General features: G+C 38.4%; 1 protein-coding gene across 8 annotated transcripts; it reads left to right on the forward strand.

The window, feature by feature from the left end:
- Positions 1-7,606: 7,606 nt before the first annotated feature.
- Positions 7,607-20,012, forward strand: LOC120451856 (glutamine--fructose-6-phosphate aminotransferase [isomerizing] 2). Of its 8 annotated transcripts, none has more exons than XM_039635849.2 (9): positions 7,607-7,740; positions 12,316-12,360; positions 14,334-14,531; positions 14,579-15,034; positions 15,284-15,310; positions 15,500-15,523; positions 16,985-17,142; positions 18,564-19,403; positions 19,463-20,012. In XM_039635849.2, exons 2-9 carry the CDS (start codon positions 12,354-12,356, stop codon positions 19,835-19,837), a joined length of 2,085 nt encoding a protein of 694 aa, XP_039491783.1. In that variant the 5' UTR covers positions 7,607-7,740; positions 12,316-12,353; the 3' UTR covers positions 19,838-20,012. The 8 variants fall into 8 exon arrangements, with proteins under 8 accessions (XP_039491783.1, XP_039491788.1, XP_039491786.1 ...); XM_039635854.1 differs by having other exon boundaries at positions 17,021-17,142; XM_039635850.2 differs by having other exon boundaries at positions 7,610-7,749.
- Positions 20,013-21,641: the final 1,629 nt, after the last annotated feature.

Below are 21,641 nucleotides of genomic sequence, written 5' to 3' on the forward strand. Positions count from 1 at the left end.
GTGATTGTAATACACGTTACTCATAGAGAAAAAGGGTATAGCAGAATGAAGCGTTTCCAAACATATAAAGTATATATATTATAGATCAGGATCAATAGCCAAGTCGGTCTGGCCATGTCCGTCCGTCTGCCCGTCCGTATGAGCGTCGAGATCTCAATAACTTTAAAGCAAGAAAATTGAAATTAAGCATGCAGATTCCAAATACATAGACGCAGTGCAAGTTTGTTGACCCATGATACCACGCCCACTTTGACGCCCACAAACCGCAAAAAACTGCTGCGTCCACACTTTTGATATGTTTTGATATTATATCACATTTTTGTTACTCTTGTAAATTGATTTGCCCTCTCTAACGTCCACAAACCGCCAAAAACTGTCAGTGTTGAAATTTCTTCTTCGCACTTCCACGAGCTGACGAAACCGATGTTAAGCGGGCAAGTCACTAGTCTATAGATTTTGTAAGCGATATTAAAACTGCAAAACTTCTTATTTATTTCCAAATCGAAAATAAGAGATAAAATTGGCAAAGTATTAGAAAAATTTGCAGATTTACTGGATCTACTGGATCTACTACTTTACAATGCATTGAAAAAACAAGCATAGTCTAAGCAAATATTATTGCTGGAAGTAATAGTCTCAAGCACCTTATTAAGTATATGAGCCAAAGAAGGAAATAGTATGCAAAATGGTTGACGAGTTGTTGGAGCAAAATATCATAAAATCATTTACATCTGAAAATGCCAGCCCAGTGGTGCTTAACAAGAAATCAAACGGTTGTGATCAAATGTGTGTCTATTACCGCCGCCTAAATAAGCTGATTCTTACACAGGAAAACTCCCCGGTACCAAATATTGAAGAGCGTCTGCAGGAGGTAAAACGATTTAAATACTCTTCTTCCCTGGATTTCAACAGTGGATACTATCAGATTGAGGTAGCACCCAAAAGCAGAAAGTTCACAGCATTAATCACCATAGATGGACTGTTTGAGATAGTTCTTTAACTTTTCTTTAGTTCTTTTTAACGAGAATGAAAAGCGTTGGGATGAACAAATGCGCTTGATCCAGTGGAATATGAGAACCACTAAATGTTCTTGTTTTTAGCTTCTGTTTATTTATGAGCCCGAGATGTTCTTAAGAATATCTTGACAGCCGTAATTCAAAGTCAGGACCAAAAGATGCGAACAGATGTTAAACTGACTAAACTGAGAGCAGACGCCACCGTAACAGGCTATGATCATCAAGCTGCTGCCAAGAAACGTTACAATGACAGACATTCTAAGCCAACCGCTTATAGCCTAGAACCAAGAGCTGGAAAACATCGATGAACATCTATGCTTACCTACATCGATGTTTCGATGTTTTCCTCTTTCAAAGCCTTCTCTATTTCCGAGCGCCGCCAACACCAATATTAATCACAATCTATCAAAATCTGTTAATTTATTTTAGTTTATTTTATTGAATTTATAAAAAAAAACGTGTTTAGTAGGAGGAGCTGGAAGAAACATCGGCGATGGTAAACATCGAGGTTTTTTCTGCTCTAGACTTGGTGATTGTGTGGAACATTACGAAAACTGGAGTCCTGCTGCAAGGGACGTTTTATTATTACCAAGGTGAAGCCGCACGACAGATATCTAGTAGATGATATCCCAAACTATTAAGCGAATCAACGATACTACAAGTCGGTGTACTCGGCCGATAAAATGAAGCGCAGGTGGAAATTACCACCAGATGATCTCTCGAGGACGCAGAGTTTTGACAGGAGAGGCCGGATGTACATAAAACAAGAGAGAACTCTATAGTCGAGTTCCCCGACTATCTGATACCCGTTACTCAGCTAGTGGAAGGGAGAAGGAGAGTCTTAAACACAATTTTTGGCGGTTTGTAGGCGTTATAGTGGGCGTGACAGAAAGTTTTTTGGCAAATCGATAGAAATTTACAAGACCAATATAAAAATGAAAAAATATCAAAACATTTTTCAAAAGTGTGGGCGTAGCAGCTTTGGGCGGTTTGAGGGCGTTAGAGTGGGCGTGGCAAAAAGTTTTTTGGTAAATCGATAGAAAATTACAAGACTAATACAAAACTGAAAAAATTTCAAAACATTTTTCAAAAGTGTGGGCGTGGCAGTTTTGGGCGGTTTGTGGGCGTTAGAGTGGGCGTGGCAACATGAATCGACAAACTTGCGCTGCTTCTATGTCTCTGGAGTCTGTCTGCTTAATCTCAATTTTCTAGCTTTTGTAGTTCCTGAGATCTCGACGTTCATACGGACGGACAGACGGAAGGACAGACGGACATGGCCAGATCGACTCGGCTATTGACCCTGATCAAAAATAAATATACATTATATGGACGGAAACACTTCCTTCTGCCTGTTACATACTTTTCAACGAATCTAGTATACCCTTTTACTCTACGAGTAACGGGTATAAACATATATAGTTCTAGACATACACTTTAAAAAAAACAACAAAACAAGAAGTTTATGTTGTAGCAAAACAAATATGATGGTTTATACAAATTATGCCTACAAATGACCATTTCACAGAAGTTTAATTAAATGTTTGAAATATTCAGGTGTGGGGATTTTAAAGCTGTCTGTAAGGTTTGAATTTCGGTTTCTTGTTCTATGTGTTTGGAAGACGATGAAGTCGTTTAGGATATGGGGAATTGATATGGTGTCACTATAAAGCACGTTCTAACAGCCGAGTGAGGCTCGGGAACGTAGAACTTACGAGTACATACTATCGGGGACATTTGACAATAACAATACTTCTGGTGGTCCTTGTCTCTCCAGTTTCTCAATTCAATTATCTGAAATTTCATTTCTACCTTTCTATTGGCTTTGGACTTTATGTTTTCAGATTTTATGTTCTAAATGGTGTTCATGTTTTTTTATACCCGTTACTCGTAGAGTAAAAGCGTATACTAGATTCGTTAAAAAGTATGTAACAGGCAGAAGGAAGCGTTTCCGACCATAAACGTCGAGATCTTAAGAACTATAAAGGCTAGAAAGTTGAGAAACTTTTTGCCACTCCCACTCTAACGCCCACAAATCGCCCAAAACTACCACGTCTACACTTAAAAAAAAAAATGTTGATATTCTTTCACTTTTTCGTCCGACTTGTAAATTTCTCTCGATTTTCCAAATATCCTTTTGCCACGCCCACTAACCGAAAAAAACAGTCCGTTTTGAAATTTCTCCTTCGCACTTTCACTAGCTGAGTAACGGGTATCAGATAGTCGGGTAACTCGACTATAGCGTTTTTTTTTCATTTCAATGATCAAGCGCCCCCAACATCGATGCATTGCCTAACATCGGGGTCAACAAATCATTGACCTGTATCGGAAAACAACGACCAAATATTTAAATATTTATGTTATGTTCAGCAAATTTATTAAATTTAACTTTTTTCTTTGGAGTGTGTTTCTTTCTTTGATGTAATTACATAGTTGCTTAAAATTAAAACAACTTTTGTTTTCTAAGCAGGCTTTTAAAGAAATACCAAGAGAGAACGCTATAGTCGAGTTCCCCGAGTTCCCTTCAGCTAGTGGAAGGGAGAAGGAGAGTCTTGAACACAGTTTTTGGCGGTTTGTAGGCGTTATAGTGGGCGTGGCAAAAAGTTTTTGCCAAATCGATAGAAATTTACAAAACTAATACAAAAATGAAAAAATATCAAAACATTTTTTAAAAGTGTGGGCGTAGCAGCTTTGGGCGGTTTGTAGGCGTTAGAGTGGGCGTGGCAAAAAGTTTTTTGGCAAATCAATAGAAATTTACAAGACCAATACAAAAATGAAAAAATATCAAAACATTTCTCTAAAGTGTGGGCGTGGTCGTTTTTGGCGGTTTGTGGGCGTTAGAGTGGGCGTGGCAACATAAATCGACAAACCTGCGCTGCTTCAATGTCTCTAGAGTCTTTGTGCCTAATCTCGACTTCCTAGCTTCTGTAGTTCCTGAGATATCGACGTTCATACGGACGGACAGACGGTCGGACAGACGGACGGACAAACGGACATGGCCAGATCGACTCGGCTATTGATCCTGATCAATAATATATATACTTTATATGGTCGGAAACGCTTCTCTCTGGCTGTTACATAATTTTCAACAAATCTAGTATACCATTTTATTCTACGAGTAACGGTAACGGGTAAAATAGAATAAAAGTAGAATTTTAAATTATAAACATTTTAGTCGTTACACTCAAATAATATGCTTAAATATTTTTAACATACATGTAAAAATTATTAGATTCAAAATGATCTCCACTATCAAAGAAAATGGAAACAAAAATAAATGTATTGGTCTTTTTCGCTTTTAAAATAATATGCACAATCAAGATTGTATTCTTATGTATATTTCTCACTTATCGTAAATTTGATAAGCAGTAACATTGCACCCCACATTCCTACTTCCACGCCGACACTTAAAAACTTGTTTACTCTTTCTTGTTTTCCGTTTGGATGTCTGACGTGGTTCAAAGACCCAAAAAAAGGTATGTATAACTGAAAATATTTAAGAATTGCAGTTGTTACGCCAGTGCAGTGTTCCGTGTTCATTTATTGTAGTAATGGTTAAGTGGCAATTTGTCTGACTCATGCTGAAATGTAAAAGGCCGCTTCAAATGCAAGGCAAACCAAACTAGTTAGAATTCTGGTAACCAACAGTATTTTCGTCGTGAGCTCTTTATATTGAATATTTTTCTTGGAATTTTACCGAATTCGTACGATATTATTAAGAGCTTTACCGCATTGTGTTCTCTGTCCATCCTTGAGGTGCTCCGGAAACCGCTTTGGCTAATTCAGTAATCTGACTACTAACTGGACCCAGGACTGGTTTCCAGACTGACCCTAGCGCTTCACTTTTCCTTTCGTATGGAAGTCAAGGTCACATAATTACGACTGAAGCGGTATCTAGCTGGAGAATTGGATAACAGCATCGCCAAACTCGAAACTGGTTTTATGTGGACCACTTACATGCAAGCTAGAAGCTAATGGAGTGGGTAAGGAAAAGAAATCATTAATTTCGTTTCATTATTTATATTATACTATTGCCTCTATAAAATCGGCAACAGAGGCACAACGCCGCGTCGGTTTCGAACCGGTTTGCATTTAGCAACTTTTGATGCGGGACAGTCAGTGTACGGACTTTTTCACCTGCGTTCAGCTGGAGGAACCATTGTTTGTCTGCAGTATGTTCGCTTTATTATTTTTAACACACAATCCGATTTTCAGGATTTATTTTAAATGATTCGTAATTTCATTTTGTAAATTATACAGGATCCAGCGCAACATTTTTACGAATATACTTAGCCCATAAGTAATGGAAGCAAAAATACGCCATAAGCTATGAGCAACGCACTATAAAATCAGGGTAAAGCTTTATAAATGCTAGGCAAGGTTCAATGAAATTTTAGTTAAGTATGCTTTTAGATAGTGTGTAATGAATTTGTTACAACCATTTTCCAGGTGCTAGGGAAATGTTATCTAAAAAACAATAGAGAACGCCATAGTGAAGGGTTTTTGACAAACCGATGGAAATTGAACAGATGAATAATAAAATAAAACAAGAGAGAACGTATAGTCGAGTTCCCCGACTATCTGATACCCGTTACTCAGCTAGTGGAAGTACGAAGGAGAGTCTTCAACACTGACAGTTTTTGACGGTTTGTGGGCGTTAGAGTGGGCGTGGCAAAAACTTTTTTGGCAAATCGATAGAAATTTACAAGACCACAACAAACATGAAAAAATACCAAATTATTTTTCAAAAGTGTGGGCGTGCCCGTTTTGGGCGGTTTGTGGGCGTTAGAGTGGGCGTGGCAACATAGATATCGAGAAATATCGACGTTCATACGGACGGACAGACGGACATGGCCAGATCGACTCGGCTATTGATCCTGATCAAGAATATATATACTTTATATGGTCGGAAACGCTTCTTTCTGCCTGTTACATACTTATCAACGTATCTAGTATACCCTTTTACTCTACGAGTAACGGGTATAAATTTATCAACACATTTTTCAAAAGTGTGAGCGTGACATATTTGGGAGGCTTGTGTGTGTTGGAGTGGGCGTGGCAAAAACCTTTTTGACATACTGAAAGAAATAAGCAAAAAATTAAAACATTTTTCAATAATTTGGGCGCTGAGGCTTGTGGGCGTAGCCACATTAAGAACCAAACTTGCGATCCGTCTTTGTCTCTGGTATCTGCACGCCTAATGTCAACTTTCTAGCTTTTATAGTTCCTAAGATCTCGTCGACCATGGATCACCGACATGGCCAGATCGACTTGTCTACTACGCCTTTTTCATACCTGTTACATACCTTTCAGCGAATCTACTCTCTACTATCTACTCTCTTACTCTACGCATGTAAAAACAAAGTGTTTTAATTGGACTTGCAGCTCCTCTTTTTCTCTGGAATTAGCTTAGTCAATATTTCTTTTAAAACTGTGAGCATATGTAACATTTAAGCATTCAAATACATATTTTAAATAAATTTGACTGATTTTATCTCATGAAGATACAAAGCTTCATTCGCATAATACACATATCAAATAACTTTTGAGGATATTTATTTACGTGTATAAAGCTCATGCACTTGTGAGCAAAAAATTTTTTATTGATTTACTATGTAAAACTAATATTTTGCCGGAAAGAAATCGAAAGAAATTTACAAGACTAACAAATATGTAAAAATATAAAAAGATTTTTCCAAAGTGTGGGCGTGGGAGTTTTGGGCGGCTTGTAGGCCGTGGGGTGAAAAAAAGTTTTTCTGCAGATCGATAGAAACTTACAACACAAATAAACAAATGAAAAAATATTAAAACATTTTTCAAAAGTGTGGGCGTGGCAGTTTTGGGCAGTTTGTGGGCGTGGCAAAATGAATCGACAAACTTTTGCTGCGTCTTTGTCACCTGAGTCTGGATGCTGAATCTCAACATTCTAGATCTCGACGTTCATACGGACGGACAGACGGACAGACAGACGTACGAACAGACGGACATGGCCAGATCGACTCGGCTTTTGATCCTGATCAAGAATATATATACTTTATATGGTCGGAAATGCTTCCTTCTGCCTGTTACATACTTTTCAACTCTACGAGTAACGGGTATAAAAATGTAGATTATTGTAAATATTGGCGTATTTCTCAATTTCTTCCCACAAATTTCATTCAATTTATAAATGTGGAAACATTTATGAAACTTAATAAAAACTTTAACAAATAACTCGTTCTGAACGGCATAAGGCAGGCGCTATTAATATGGCGTCCATTTTTCTATAACATTTTTTGGCACATTCTTGCCGGACTTCGGACCAAGCTACATATGTTCACGTGGCGTATGCGCGACTTACCAATTTTACCAGGGTACAGTGGGCTCTTGACGAACCCAACCTTGCTAAAGTTTCTAATTTAAGAGCGCAGTTGGCTCCCAAAGAGCACCTAAGCCGTCGCTTTATCGCCCAAAGAGTCGGTAACCACCTGTGCACACCTTGGGTTTTTGACATTAACGATCGTTGCGGATCGGGCTGTCGGTGGACCCAGCGGGGCAGGGGAGCAACGACGGTGCTCCGCCAGCTATAAAAGAGGCACATTTAGTGCGCGCTGCTTTTTGAAGTAAACTCAGTGTTATTTAAACAGCGTAGTTGGCCAGTGTGAGAGCTGTCTGTGCCTGTTCGAGACCAAACCCAGCAACAACCAGCTAGACAGCGACGACCCGGTACTGCAGCCCAGCGAATTAGGTAAATCAAGTGAGTCCGGGTCAAGAGAATAAACCGGAAAGTCGGGATCCGCAGAATGTGCTGCTTTCAAAAAGACTAAACAGCTGTGTTGGGCATTAGACATTTACAAGAAACATTTCAGTTCTGAGACCCTGTTTCGCGATGTTGTGCGCATTTCAGTGCGGTTTCATCGATGCCAGCGCAGCAAACTTTAACTGAACTAAATTGAATAACAAACCTGCTCAAAACTCGAATCAGCAGCCAAAAGTCGATGGTGCGTCTTACATAAAATACCTGTTCGCCCCTCATGCATTTTGGATGTAAGCAGCCCTACATAAGAGTCTTCGAAAATTAACTAGTGAACTTCGCTTTAAAAAGTACATACAGCTGTGTAACCAGATAAAATGTGCTGCCTACGCCACCAGCATAAGCATATCTGGTGTGTTTTCCCCACAGTGAAAACCACTTACTTAGATTTTAATCTTGTGAGAAAACGGATTAAGTTTTCGAACGATATATTTAGCCACACTGCTCAATCAATACCGCAGATGCACATATGCACCGCAAGGTTATATATGTATATAGTGTCTCTGCTTGACGGGCAAAAAGTAGGGAGGTGATAACAGTTTGCATGTTATAAATTTGAAGATATTATTTCCGCGAATTGACATGATAAAGTAGTTTACGTTCACTTGGGTAATATTTTTGATGACATTTATGGCGAAGACCAAATCTTGTTTGTATTTAAGTTTTCCCTTTTATTTGTTCAGTAAATCATTATTTACAACAACGTACAGCCTTTTTGTAAACCGGCTACTTACAAGGCATAGGGGTATACTAAATTCATATTTAATTTAATTTAAACTATGAAAGCAAATAAAATGCCTCTTTGTTGAATATCCCTTAACCCGTTACTTAGCTGAGTATTTCAAAATTTTGTTGGCTTAGCTTTTTAAGTTGGCAAAGAAAATAGTAAAATTAAAAATAAAAAACAACATTTTTTAAAGATGAGCGAACAAATTGATAATTGACAATAGACAACTCTTAAAATAAACAAGACAGAAGTTCCTAGACTATCAGATTCCCTTTACTCAGATAATGACGTGCGAACGACAAAGTTCACCATTCTTTTGCCATACCCATGAAAAATGGAAAAAAAAATGTAATATGTATAAATAAATGACTAAAGGATGGGCGTGTCTGTAAGCGTTGGGGTAGACGTGGCCAAAATAGAATATCGATAGAAATTTTAAACATTAATAATAAAAAGAAATAGTAGAAGTACTACCATTAAACTCTTCGAGTAAAGGGTACAAACAAATTTATCAAAGTGTTGGCGTGACAGTTTTGGTCGGCTTGTGGCAGTGGATACAAATTTGCACAGCGTAGGCGCCAGAATCTGTATATCTGATCTCAGTCTCTTGATTTTCCCGAGATCTCGACTTTCTTTCGGGAGGACAGAAGTAGACGGCTAGATCGGTTAGGCTTGTGAGCCTGAACAACTTATCAGGTCGGAATTGCTACCTTCTACCTGTTCGTACTTTTTAACACACCTAATATTTCCTTTTACTTTACGAGTACTCGGTATCTTGTAGACATTGAATTGTGACATAAATGAATATAATCCTGTAGCTGATATATATAATATATATATGTATATATACATATATTTATACTAGATAATTTTGCATCCACTTTACCGCTTTAAGAAACACAAACTTTTTGAATCGGTTTTGGTCAATGCCAACTCTATGCAAGCCGACATTGTAGAATCGCACATTTTTATACCCGTACTCGGAAAATAAAAGGTTATATGATCTGGTTGAAAATATATATGAAAATGTTTAAATTTTATTGAATCGAACTAAGTCCCGTCAGTTGACTAAGGACAACGCTAAGAATAAAAATCTTGGATAAATAGTTTCCACGTCTTTACTTCTTTGATCTCAGCTTAAGACTAAACTTTTGTGACTAAAATCTTACTTGTACTGTTTATATTATTTCGGGATCAAGGTCACTCGCTTGGAATATTGATTGTACACCATAATTACATTGCGTGCACACTTTGCTTATTCTTAAACAGTACTAGGTATGTGAATTGTCACTTCCCGCCCCCTTAAAGGCTGGTATTACAGGGTCCAATACAGGCAGCTGTTTACTGATTATTATACTAGATTGGTTGAAAAGTATGTAACAGGCAGAAGGAAGCGTTTCCAACCATATAAAGTATATATATATTCTTGGTCAGGATTAATAGCCGAGTCGATCTGGCCATGTGCGTCTGTCCGTATGAACGTCGAGATTAAGCATGCAGACTCCAAATGTTGGCACTCCCACTCTAACGCTTACAAAAACTTCCACGCCCAAAATTTTTAAAAAATGTATTGACATTTTTTCATTTCTTTTTTAGTATTGTTAATTTCTATCAATCTGTAGAAAAACTTTGCCACGCTCACCCTAACGCCAACAATCCGCCGAAAACTGCCACGCTCACACTTTTAAAAAATCTTTTTATATTTTTTCACATTTTTATTATTTATTTCTCCGGGTATCAGATAGTCGGGGAACTCGACTATAGCGTTCTCTCTTGTTTTTGTTGGCAATCTTAGCTGAAGTTTTGATTCGATGTTGTTTTAGTTGAGTAATTTTGGGTTAAAAAGTCCAAGAAGGGAAATTTGCATGCCCACCTCTATGTCTTCTATGTATTCAATATATTGCATGAGTGTGTCAATACTATTGCGGGTATTTTCGTAGTTATTTTCTGCAGTCATACACAAACTCTACGGTATCATTTATTTTGTTGTTTATTTTTACCCTATCATTTTCACCAAGTGTGCTGAAAATAAAATTAAAAGATGAACTTATGTCGAATAGTCCACATTTCTGCCTATTTTGCTGATGAATAGTTAAACCATTTAATTCTATCAGTAGTTTATTGATCAAATACTTTATTCTAGGCGTGTCTGTGATTTTGCTACCAAAAGATTTAGTGATAACATCGATTTCCGTTAAATTAATTCTTAGACAGTGATATTCATATGCTACCGGTATTAGACTTACGTTACTTGAGAATAGTAAATAGTCAAGGTTGGTTATTTGATTTTCTTGAGTGTGGCCCGTGGTAAATATTAGAAACCCCATCATTATACCCAAGGTTCCAGTGGAAGTTTAACGGTTACCTTATGTTTCTTAAATTGAGTTTCGTAGTATTTGGCTCCCATTTTTCGATTAGTAATTTTGTAATCTTTATCTTTATCTTTATTTTTCTTTTTTTTTACATAACTTTAAATGGATTTTTCAATTTTCCGTTTTGAATTGGACCTTTTCTGTATTTATTATAGCCGTTACTCGTAGAGTAAAAGGGTAGCCGAGTCGATTTGGCCATGTCCGTCTGTCCGTCCGTCTGTCCGTTTGTCCGTCTGTCTGTCCGTATGAGGACAAAAGCTAGAAAGTTGAGATTAAGCATACAGACTCCAGGGACATAGACGCAGCGCAAGTTTGTCGAACCATGCTGCCACGCCCACTCTAACGCCCAAAAACCGCCCAAAACTGCCACGCCCATACTTTTGAAAATTTTTTTAATATTTTGTCATTTTTGTATTGGTGTTATAAATTTCTATCGACTTGTCAAAAAACTTTTTGCCACGCCCACTCTAACGCCCACAAACCGCCCAAAACTGCCACGCCCACACTTTTGAAAAAAATTTTCGATATTTTTTCACATATTTGTTAGTCTTGTAAATTTCTCTCGGTTTGCCAAAAATCTCTTTGCCACGCCCAGTCTAACGCCTACAAACCGAAAAAATCTGTCAGTTTTTAAAATTTCCCCACCAGCTGAGTAATGGGTATCAGATAGCCGGGAAACTCGACTATTGTGTTTTTTCTTGTTTCATTTATTGTCTTTCACTTATCGTCTTTCGACGTCTGCTACACAATTCTTCAGCAGTTTTATTTTACTTGTCCATTGTTTTAATTTTTTCAAGTGTAGCGAATTTAGAATAAATTTCAATGCTACTGATGTAATGTTTTCCCTCAGATGAATAAATATCTACTACAAACTTTTCTCGGCAATGTTCAAGGTTAGGTGTGATTTTAAAAGGCACTTTGTTCTGTTTTAGCCAAATTGAATGTTGCATTCCTTTATTATATTCTTAATAATATTAACCAATGCGAGCTGGACATCCCTCTGTCTGTGCACCTGTATTGACTTGAAAGTGAAAGATGAGATTAGGCATCTACGTTGTGCTAGTTAGTTTCCAAAACGTTACCACGCCCACACACCGCCAAAAATCGACCATGTCGGCGATCTTGAAAAAAATAATCAACTTTCTATGTTTTATTGTTCTCGAGATCTTAGCGTTCATACCGATGGACGGACAGACGGACATGGCTAACTAGACTCGGTTGTTGATCAAGAATATCAAGAATATACTATACTTCATATCGCAACCGCTTCAATCTGCCTGTTACATACTTTTCAACGAATCTTAAACTTTTGATCTCCAACAGCTAAACAACTCCTTACCATACGAGTAACGGGTATAAAAACATTTTATTTATAAAATAAATATAGTTTACTGGCTTATCTTCTTACAGATATTTACTAACATCTATATTTACAAACATCTATAAAAATGTGTGGTAAGTATTAGCTTTGAAATATTTTTAAATAAAAGCATTGAATCGTATTACATATATATTAAAAAGGAAGGATAATTGATGAATATTTGGTGAAATTGCAAATAAAATTGAATTTTTAAAAATTTTCAGAAGAAAAGCAGTTATATAAAAACAAGAGTCGAGTTCCCCGACTATCTGATACCCGTTACTCAGCTAGTGGAAGAGCGATAAGAAGTCTTTAGCACCGACAGATTTTGGCGGTTTGTGGGCAGGGCAAAAAGTTTTTTGGTTTTGTATCCTGATCAAGAATATATATACTTTATATGGTCGGAAACGCTTCCTTCTGCCTGTTACGAATCAACGAATCTATTATACCCTTTTACTCTACGAGTAACGGGTATAATGAAAAAATCAACCAAATTGAGCGGTTAGTAGGCAATAGAAAGGGCGTGGCCAAAATTTGTTGCGTATTCTGATATAAATTGGCAAGATTAATGAGATTAATGATTTCAAAAGTATTTTCGTGTCAGTTATAAAAGTTTTGTGGGCGTATCAGTGGGCGTGACAGCATCAACAAACAAACTTGTGCTGCGTCTATGTTATATTTCATTTTTTTGTTAGTTCTGTAAATTTATATCGATTTGCAGAAAAACTTTTTGGCACGCCCACTGTAACGACTACAAACCACCGCCACGTCCACACTTTTGAAAAATGGTTTGATATTTTCGGGTGTCAGTGTGGAATATTCTCCTTCGCACTTCCACTAGCTGAGTAACGAATATCAGATAGTAGGGGAGCTCGACTATAGCGTTCTCTCTTGTCTTAATTGTGTGCGTGCTTTCTTTTAGCAGTTTGTATGGGTGAATGTATAGGTTTAAATGGTGTGGTTTAAAATTTGTTTGGCCAAGACATATTCTAACATGAACAAAAATATAAATGTTTTTCATGACTTTGGAATTGCACTTAGTTCAGCTATACCCCTATAATTATTTGTGTCAGCGAAATTCGTTTTCTTTCAAATATTAGAATAAATGGAGTAACTAAGAAATATAGCTTTTGAGAATACTCCGATGGATAAGAAGATGACGCATAAAATACAAAGTATTTAATAAAACCGTTCAAATAAGATAGCAATGATAGATCCGACTATGAGAGTAGGGAAATTTTGAACACAAGCCTGTGAGCGAAATCAACATTTAAATTGGCTAAGCCAGAGATCAATGAGACCATGAATAAACTTATTGTTTAAAATATTGTGATAGTGAAGGGAAAATTTAATGAGATATGGTTTCTGTTGTGGAATGTAGCTCAGATTTTCGGCGTCATTACTTCGTTACATAAGGTGTAATCAGCAGCTGGGCTTTGCAACCGGTGTTAGTTAAAATACTTATTAATTTTCGCTTTTTAATGATTGATTCCGATGGCGCACAAAGATTAGTACATTAGTACATCGGTCAGTCTTATAAAGCCGTCACAAAAACATTGATATGCCAGCATTAAGGGCAGTTCTAATCCAGGTATATAGCAGCACTGTGCACTTTATCAGCACAACGTTATCACAGTAATAGTAGGCTGTCGAGATGTGATTTTACCATTGAAAAAGGCATCAATTTGGGCAGCCAACATTCATGGTTCAGGGTAATTTAAATGATTATATAAGCGTCGGTAATCGGATCAAATTAAATGTAAAAAAAAATCTATAATTTTATGAATAAGTGAAGCGCGACAAACAAGAATCGAGTAATTGCTATACAACAACACTATTGGTTCTGCGGCAAACTCATGCACAAGAATAAAGCAAACACAATAAAGATATATGTTACCGACAGAAAACTCGACAAAACTAAGTCAATGAGGCTTACATTGAGAAATCCGGATGTAAAGGTTAATCAAAATAAAATTGGTTTTTCAAATACAAAAAAGTATTTATTTTTTCAGTACGCCTTACAAGAATAACATATTATATTAATTTGTTTTCCTATTTATAACATCAGGAATATTTGCGTACTTGAATTATCTGACACCCAAGTCCCGCCAGGAGGTGCTAGACCTTCTGGTCACGGGCTTGAAGAGATTGGAATACCGAGGCTACGACTCTACTGGAGTGGCAATTGACTCACCGGATAATGAAAACATCGTGATGGTCAAGCGAACGGGAAAGGTCAAAGTGCTTGAAGAAGCGATTCAAGAGCGTAAGTTCGGTAAAAAACTGTAAACAAAAATAAACATTTTTTTACAGACTTCAGCGGAGGAGAATACAGCAAACCCGTTCTGACCCACGTCGGCATTGCCCACACCCGCTGGGCCACCCATGGTGTTCCTTGCGAGAGGAACTCCCACCCACACCGATCGGACGACGGAAATGGTTTCGTCGTAGTACATAATGGCATCATCACCAACTACAATGATGTAAAGACCTTTCTCGCGAAACGAGGTTACGAGTTCGAGTCGGACACGGATACAGAAGTATTTGCCAAGCTAGTACACCACCTGTGGAAAACCCATCCCACCTACTCCTTCCGCGAGTTGGTCGAGCAAGCCATCCTTCAAGTGGAGGGCGCCTTTGCTATTGCCGTAAAGTCCAAGTACTTTCCCGGAGAGTGTGTGGCGTCGCGGCGTAGTTCGCCTTTGCTAGTGGGAATCAAGACAAAAACACGCCTAGCTACTGATCACATTCCTATTCTTTACGGAAAAGGTAAGCGTATGGCTTACCATAGGTAAAACCTATGGTTTCTCGACTATCACAGTCTTTCCACAGTCAGATTCTTCACCAGTCATTCCCTTCTCTTCTTTCTTTTTGTTATTAACTGTCTGTCTATACGTCGTTTTTGACCGATTGCTTTCTATAACAACCACCATTCTTCTGTTGCCACTCCACTCTGACGGTCCTTCTCTTCCTGCCTGCTGCACCTGTGTTGAACTCGGCGTCGATGTCGTACCGTAGATGAGAAGAAGCTCAGCCCCGATCAAGGTAGTCCACCTGACCAACCCATATGCTTTTCAAATCGATAACATGTGGCTGGAGCTTTGTGCACACTAACACTTATAATGATTCTTCACCTTTCTTTGACTAACACATTTAAACCTTGCGTTTGAACATAGTTTCAAAAATAATTAACGTAACACTTACACTTTGTTTCATTTGCCTACATTTTTATAGATGCCGACTCTGGAAAACCTCAAGGTATTTACAACTTAATATCTCTTAATATCAATTTAAAACGATACTTTCTTCCTTGGTTTGGACGGTTAATCGTGATAAAGAGCAACTCACTGTTCTCACACCTGAAATTTCAATTTGGTTTAAATGAAAAATTACTTCGATTTCATTTTGAACATGTATCTTGATACACTCTGAAACCAGAAAAGCCCTTTTATACAATATCAGCTTAAAAACAAGAGAGAACGCTATAGTCGAGTTCCCCGACTATCTGATACTCTTTACTCAGCTAGTGGAAGTGCGATGGAGAGTCTTCGACACTGACAGTTTTTGGCAATTTGTGGGCGTTAGGGTGGGCGTGGCAAAAAGGTTTTTGGCAAATCGATAGAAATTTACAAGACTAATACAAAAATGAAAAAATATCAAAACATTTTGCAAAAGTGTGGGCGTGGCAGTTTTGGGCGGTTTGTGGGCGTTAGAGTGGGTGTGGCAAAAAGTTTTTTGGCAAATAGATAGAAATTTACAAGACCAATACAAAAATGAAAAAATATCAAAACATTTTGCAAAAGTGTGGGCGTGGCAGTTTTGGGCGGTTAGTGGGCGTTAGAGTGGGCGTGGCAGCATGATTCGACAAACTTGCGCTGCTTCTATGTCTCTGGAGTCTGTATGCTTAATCTCAACTTTCTAGCTTTTGTAGTTCCTGAGATCTCAGCGTTCATACGGACGGACAGACGGACAGACGGACATGGTCAAATCGACTCGGCTATTGATCCTGATCAAGAATATATATACTTTATATGGTCGGAAACGGTTCCTTCTGCCTGTTATATACTTTTCAACGAATCTAGTATACCCTTTTACGCTATGAATCATGCTACCACGCCCACTCTAACGCCCACAAACCGCACAAAACTGCCAGGCCCACACTTTTGAAAAATGTTTTGATATTTTTTCATTTTTGTATGTCTTGTAAATTTCTATCGATTTACCAAAAAACTTTTTGCCACACCCACTCTAACGCCCACAAACCGCCCAAAGCTGCCACGCCCACACTTTTGAAAAATGTTTTGATATTTTTTCATTTTTGTATGTCTTGTAAATTTCTATCGACTTGCAAGAAAACTTTTTGCCACGCCCACTCTAACGCCCACAAACCGCCAAAAACTGTCAGTGTTGAGGACTCTCCTTCGCACTTCCACTAGCTGAGTAACGGGTATCAGATAGTCGGGGAACTCGACTATAGCGTTCTCTCTTGTTTTTTTATTTAATTTTCTATTATACCCATTAACTCCACTCTCAAATACGCACCTGCTATCGCTTACAACGGATGTCATTGCATTTTTCTTTCTGTTCCTATCGCCACGGTGAAACTATAAATGTGCACCTAATGCTATCAACGCCACCTAAAACCGACCCTCTATTTTCGACTGTACATTCAACGAAATATGAATGCCACATAACCAAAATGCAAAATTAACGAGCTAGATATTCGCCCACATGGACAATCCCGTGAACTGCCAGTGCTACCCCGTTCGGAAAGCACTTCTGAGTTCATGCCCTTGGAAGAGAAGGAAGTTGAGTACTTCTTCGCGTCGGATGCCTCAGCCGTCATAGAGCACACTAACAGGGTCATCTATTTGGAGGTAAGATAGTTCAATCTATCTATTATTAGCAATAACATATTAGGTTAAAAACAACACATTCGGTAGGCTTGTTTTAAATTTACTTTTTCATCCGGTAATACTTTTTCAACGACCTGCAGTACATGCCTCTAGCCCTAGCTGTTTAGTTTTTCTTTTATTATAAGCCTAACAATAATTTTTTAAATGTTTATTACAAACAATACTTAGCAGTTTTTTAAAATGTATTCTAAAACAAGAGAGAACGCTTTAGTCGAGTTCCCCGACTATCTGATAGCCGTTACTTAGCTAGTGGAAGTGCGAAGGAGAGTCTTCAACACTGACAGTTTTTGGCGGTTTGTGGGCGTTAGAGTGGGCGTGGCAAAAAGTTTTTTGGCAATTCGATAGAAATTTACAAGACCACAACAAACATGAAAAAATACCAAATTATTTTTCAAAAGTGTGGGCGTGGCAGTTTTGGGCGGTTTGTGGGCGTTAGAATGGGCGTGGCAACATAAATCAACAAACTTGCGCTGCTTCAATGTCTCTGGAGTCTGTATGCCTAATCTCAACTTTCTAGCTTCCTGTAGTTCCTGATCTACGACGTTCATACGGACGGACAGACGGACATGGCCAGATCGACTCGGCTATTGATCCTGATCAAAAATATATATACTTTATATTGTCGGAAACGCTTCTTTCTGTCTGTTACATACTTTTCAACGAATCTAGTATTCCCTTTTACACTACGAGTATTAGATAGTCGGGGAACTCGACTATAGCGTTCTCTCTTGTTTTACTTTTAGAGAACTGGCCTGCGAGTAGTTGTTTGCAAACTCGCTATGGTAAATAACGCTATTTATATAGCTCTCCCCAAAATTGGTAAAACGAATTTGACAATGTCATTATATTGCAGACTGTCCAACCAATCTTCTGAATGTCTTTCAAACGGATCATTGTATTTTCACAGAGAAGGTTTTAAACTATGCGTATTTTTAACAAAAAATGTTCCATTATTTTTTTTTTAGTTGAAGTTCAATCTTTTTCAGTTTTTACTTTCACAGTTTTATTTCTTTCCTTACCCCGGGGCACTATTAATTGCACATGCTAAATCTCAATTTTTTGATCAAAGTTGCTATTTATCCTGAAAGAATATATATACTTTATATGGCCGGAAAAGCTTTCTTCTACCTCTTTACTTTTTTTCAAGTAACGGGTATAAAAACCAGTTAAAAATTGGTTTAGTGACTATGTACGCGTAACCGTACAATTGCAATTCACTAGCATATGCAACCTAAATCACAACTTACCATTTTTTTTAGTGTCCGAGAGCTGGACGTTCGTTTAAGAATATATAGTTTCAAAAAGCTCGAAATAGCTTTGTTTTACCTATTACACACTATTGAAGAAATGTAGTATATTCTTTGACTCTTTTTTGGTGGTAGGACGACGATGTTGCTGCTGTTCGGGATGGTACATTGAGTATCCATCGCCTGAAGAAGAGCCTGGATGATCCGCATGCTCGTGAAATCACTACCCTAAAGATGGAAATTCAACAGATCATGAAGGGAAACTATGACTATTTTATGCAAAAGGAGATTTTCGAGCAGCCCGACTCCGTGGTGAATACAATGCGCGGTCGCGTCCGCTTCGATGGGAACGCCATAGTGCTCGGCGGAATTAAGGACTACATTCCTGAAATCAAACGCTGTCGACGCCTGATGTTGATAGGATGTGGCACATCCTACCACAGCGCTGTTGCCACTAGACAGCTTTTAGAAGAGCTCACGGAGCTCCCCGTGATGGTTGAGCTTGCTTCCGATTTCTTAGACCGGAACACGCCTATTTTCAGAGACGACGTCTGCTTCTTCATATCGCAGTCTGGAGAGACTGCCGACACCCTAATGGCCTTGCGCTACTGTAAGCAGCGCGGAGCTCTGATTGTGGGAATTACGAATACCGTAGGTAGCAGCATCTGTCGCGAATCGCATTGTGGAGTGCACATAAACGCTGGGCCAGAGATAGGCGTAGCCTCGACCAAGGCCTACACCTCCCAGTTCATTTCTTTGGTGATGTTCGCTCTAGTTATGTCCGAGGATCGGCTGTCACTGCAGCAGCGACGGCTTGAAATTCTGCAGGCGTTGTCCAATCTCGCGGATCAAATCCGAGCCGTTCTGCAGCTGGACTCCAAGGTTCAAGAACTGGCCAAAGACCTTTACCAACACAAGTCACTTCTGATAATGGGTAGAGGCTACAACTTTGCCACCTGCCTGGAAGGTGCATTGGTAAGAAACTTTTGTTTTAATACTTCCCTATTTCTAAGGCTTTATTTTACTCTTTTCAGAAAGTCAAGGAGTTGACTTACATGCACAGCGAGGGCATCATGGCCGGTGAATTGAAGCACGGCCCACTGGCTCTTGTAGACGACTCCATGCCCGTGCTGATGATTGTCTTGCGGGACCCCGTTTACGTAAAGTGCATGAACGCCTTACAACAGGTAACATCCCGCAAGGGCTGCCCGATTATTATCTGCGAGGAGGGAGACGAGGAGACCAAGGCTTTCTCCTCTCGCCATCTAGAGATTCCTCGCACCGTCGACTGCCTGCAAGGAATTCTCACCGTTATACCAATGCAACTGCTGTCTTATCATATTGCCGTGCTCCGCGGATGCGACGTTGACTGTCCCAGAAACCTGGCAAAGTCCGTCACAGTTGAGTAAACACTTAGATATTTGGAACCACATTAAGTCGAGTTCCGACTTTGTACCTATACATGAAATTCTCCAAAACTTACAAAACAATGCATATCTTCAAAATACCATTATTATAAAATATATTCACTTTATCCAGACTAAACTTTCGTTGAATAAAATGAATTTTGTTTACAAAATAGTAGCTTCAAAATGTATTTGATAAACTGTTTTTATGCCCTTTACCAGAAGTCTCATAATAAATTAAAAGAGAACGCTATAGTCGAGTTCTCCGACTATCTTATACTCTTTACTCAGCTAGTGGAAGTGCGATGGAGACTCTTCAACACTAACAGTTTTTGGCGTTTTGTAGGCGTAAGAGTGGGCGTGGCAAAAACGTTTTTTGGCAAATCGATAAATATTTACAAGATAAACAAAACTGTGAAAGAATATCACAACATTTTTTAAAAGTGCGTGGCAGTTTTGGGCGGTTTGTGGGCGTTAGAGTGGGCATGGGCAAAAAGTTTTTTGACAAATCGAGAGAAATTTATTCTACGAGTAACGGGTATAAAAACAAAAGAAATACCTGTTATTCAGCTTGTGGGAATCATGTCTTATTTAAAAGGTTAAGTAGATTACTCATAGAGTAAAAGGATAAACACACTAGATTTGTTGAAAAATGTGTGACACGTAGAAGTTATACTTATGTATATACGAGTATATATATACATGTATATTTGTATATATATTCTAGATCAGAATCACCAGCCGAGTCTATCTAACCACGTCCGCCTGTCCGTACTTTTAACGGAATCTGTCACGCCCACAATTTTCAAATATGACACAAAATATTTTTAATTTCTGGAGGAACACGACTTTAGTGTTCTGTCTTGTTGTGGTTCGATCCCTTTTGTATAATATATTACTTGCAATATAATAAAATGTAAACAGAAAGCATAAACACGAACTAGGTTGTCGCAAGTATCTGATTTTGTATGTTGCAAACTTCTTTTTTTTTCGCTCGAGTTCAACGGCCACACCTCCCGCCCAACCGACCGAGGTGCACTGCCGTGTATCGAACGGTTCGATTCGCAAGTGCTTAGACGCGATATAGAAAACAGTAAAGAAACGAGGAAATATAAAAATATTTCTAAGATCAAATTATGTGTTAAAAAAGTTTGTATTGATCGCTATAAGAGCGGCAGAAATATAGGATTATAGATAATAGGATAAAGTCTATTATAGTCAGAACATAATACTCTATAGGGGTAATGCAACTTATAGGAGGATCTACAATGATTTAACATTAGGGGTACATATGTGTCTAGTGAATTTGCTTGGAACAGAGAAGTTTTGCCGACTAATCAAGTCGGGACTATCATTTTCACCACGAATAAGATTACAAATAAAGACTGTTCCAAGCATCCTTATACGGTTAGGTATGGAAGGTAGTATTGGTCTACTGGAATAAGAAGGTTTGCATCCCAATATAGGCGCCGTAAGGCAAAAAGGTTGATACGGATTGGATAGCGGACAAATTATTTAGATATTCCGGGAATTCAGCTTTACTCATATATTATTAAAAAGTATCTCCTCTAACGTGGGGGTAGACCTAACCGTAATTAGGACTCCACCTAGAATCCGCCTGCCGGATGACTATGCCTGTATATTGTGTACATACCTGAGAAAAACTCAGAGATTAGTATCTCCGGCTTTAACCGAGTCTCTGTTAACACAATGACATGGGATACAACGGAAAGGTTATATAATACAAATAATCTGCTTGCTACGCAAGCATCTTGCCTTTTGATAGGAAATAGTGAAAGGAGGATGG

Source organism: Drosophila santomea, chromosome 3R (assembly GCF_016746245.2).
Source record: "Drosophila santomea strain STO CAGO 1482 chromosome 3R, Prin_Dsan_1.1, whole genome shotgun sequence".
Classification (NCBI taxonomy): Eukaryota; Metazoa; Arthropoda; class Insecta; order Diptera; family Drosophilidae; genus Drosophila; species Drosophila santomea.

Bases quoted from the DNA above. Each gene is read 5' to 3' on its own strand.
- LOC120451856 (XM_039635849.2), top strand. The intron at 14,532-14,578 runs GTAAGTTCGGTA...ATTTTTTTACAG, and splicing joins TGAAGAAGCGATTCAAGAGC to ACTTCAGCGGAGGAGAATAC. The intron at 15,524-16,984 runs GTATTTACAACT...TTAACGAGCTAG, and splicing joins CGACTCTGGAAAACCTCAAG to ATATTCGCCCACATGGACAA.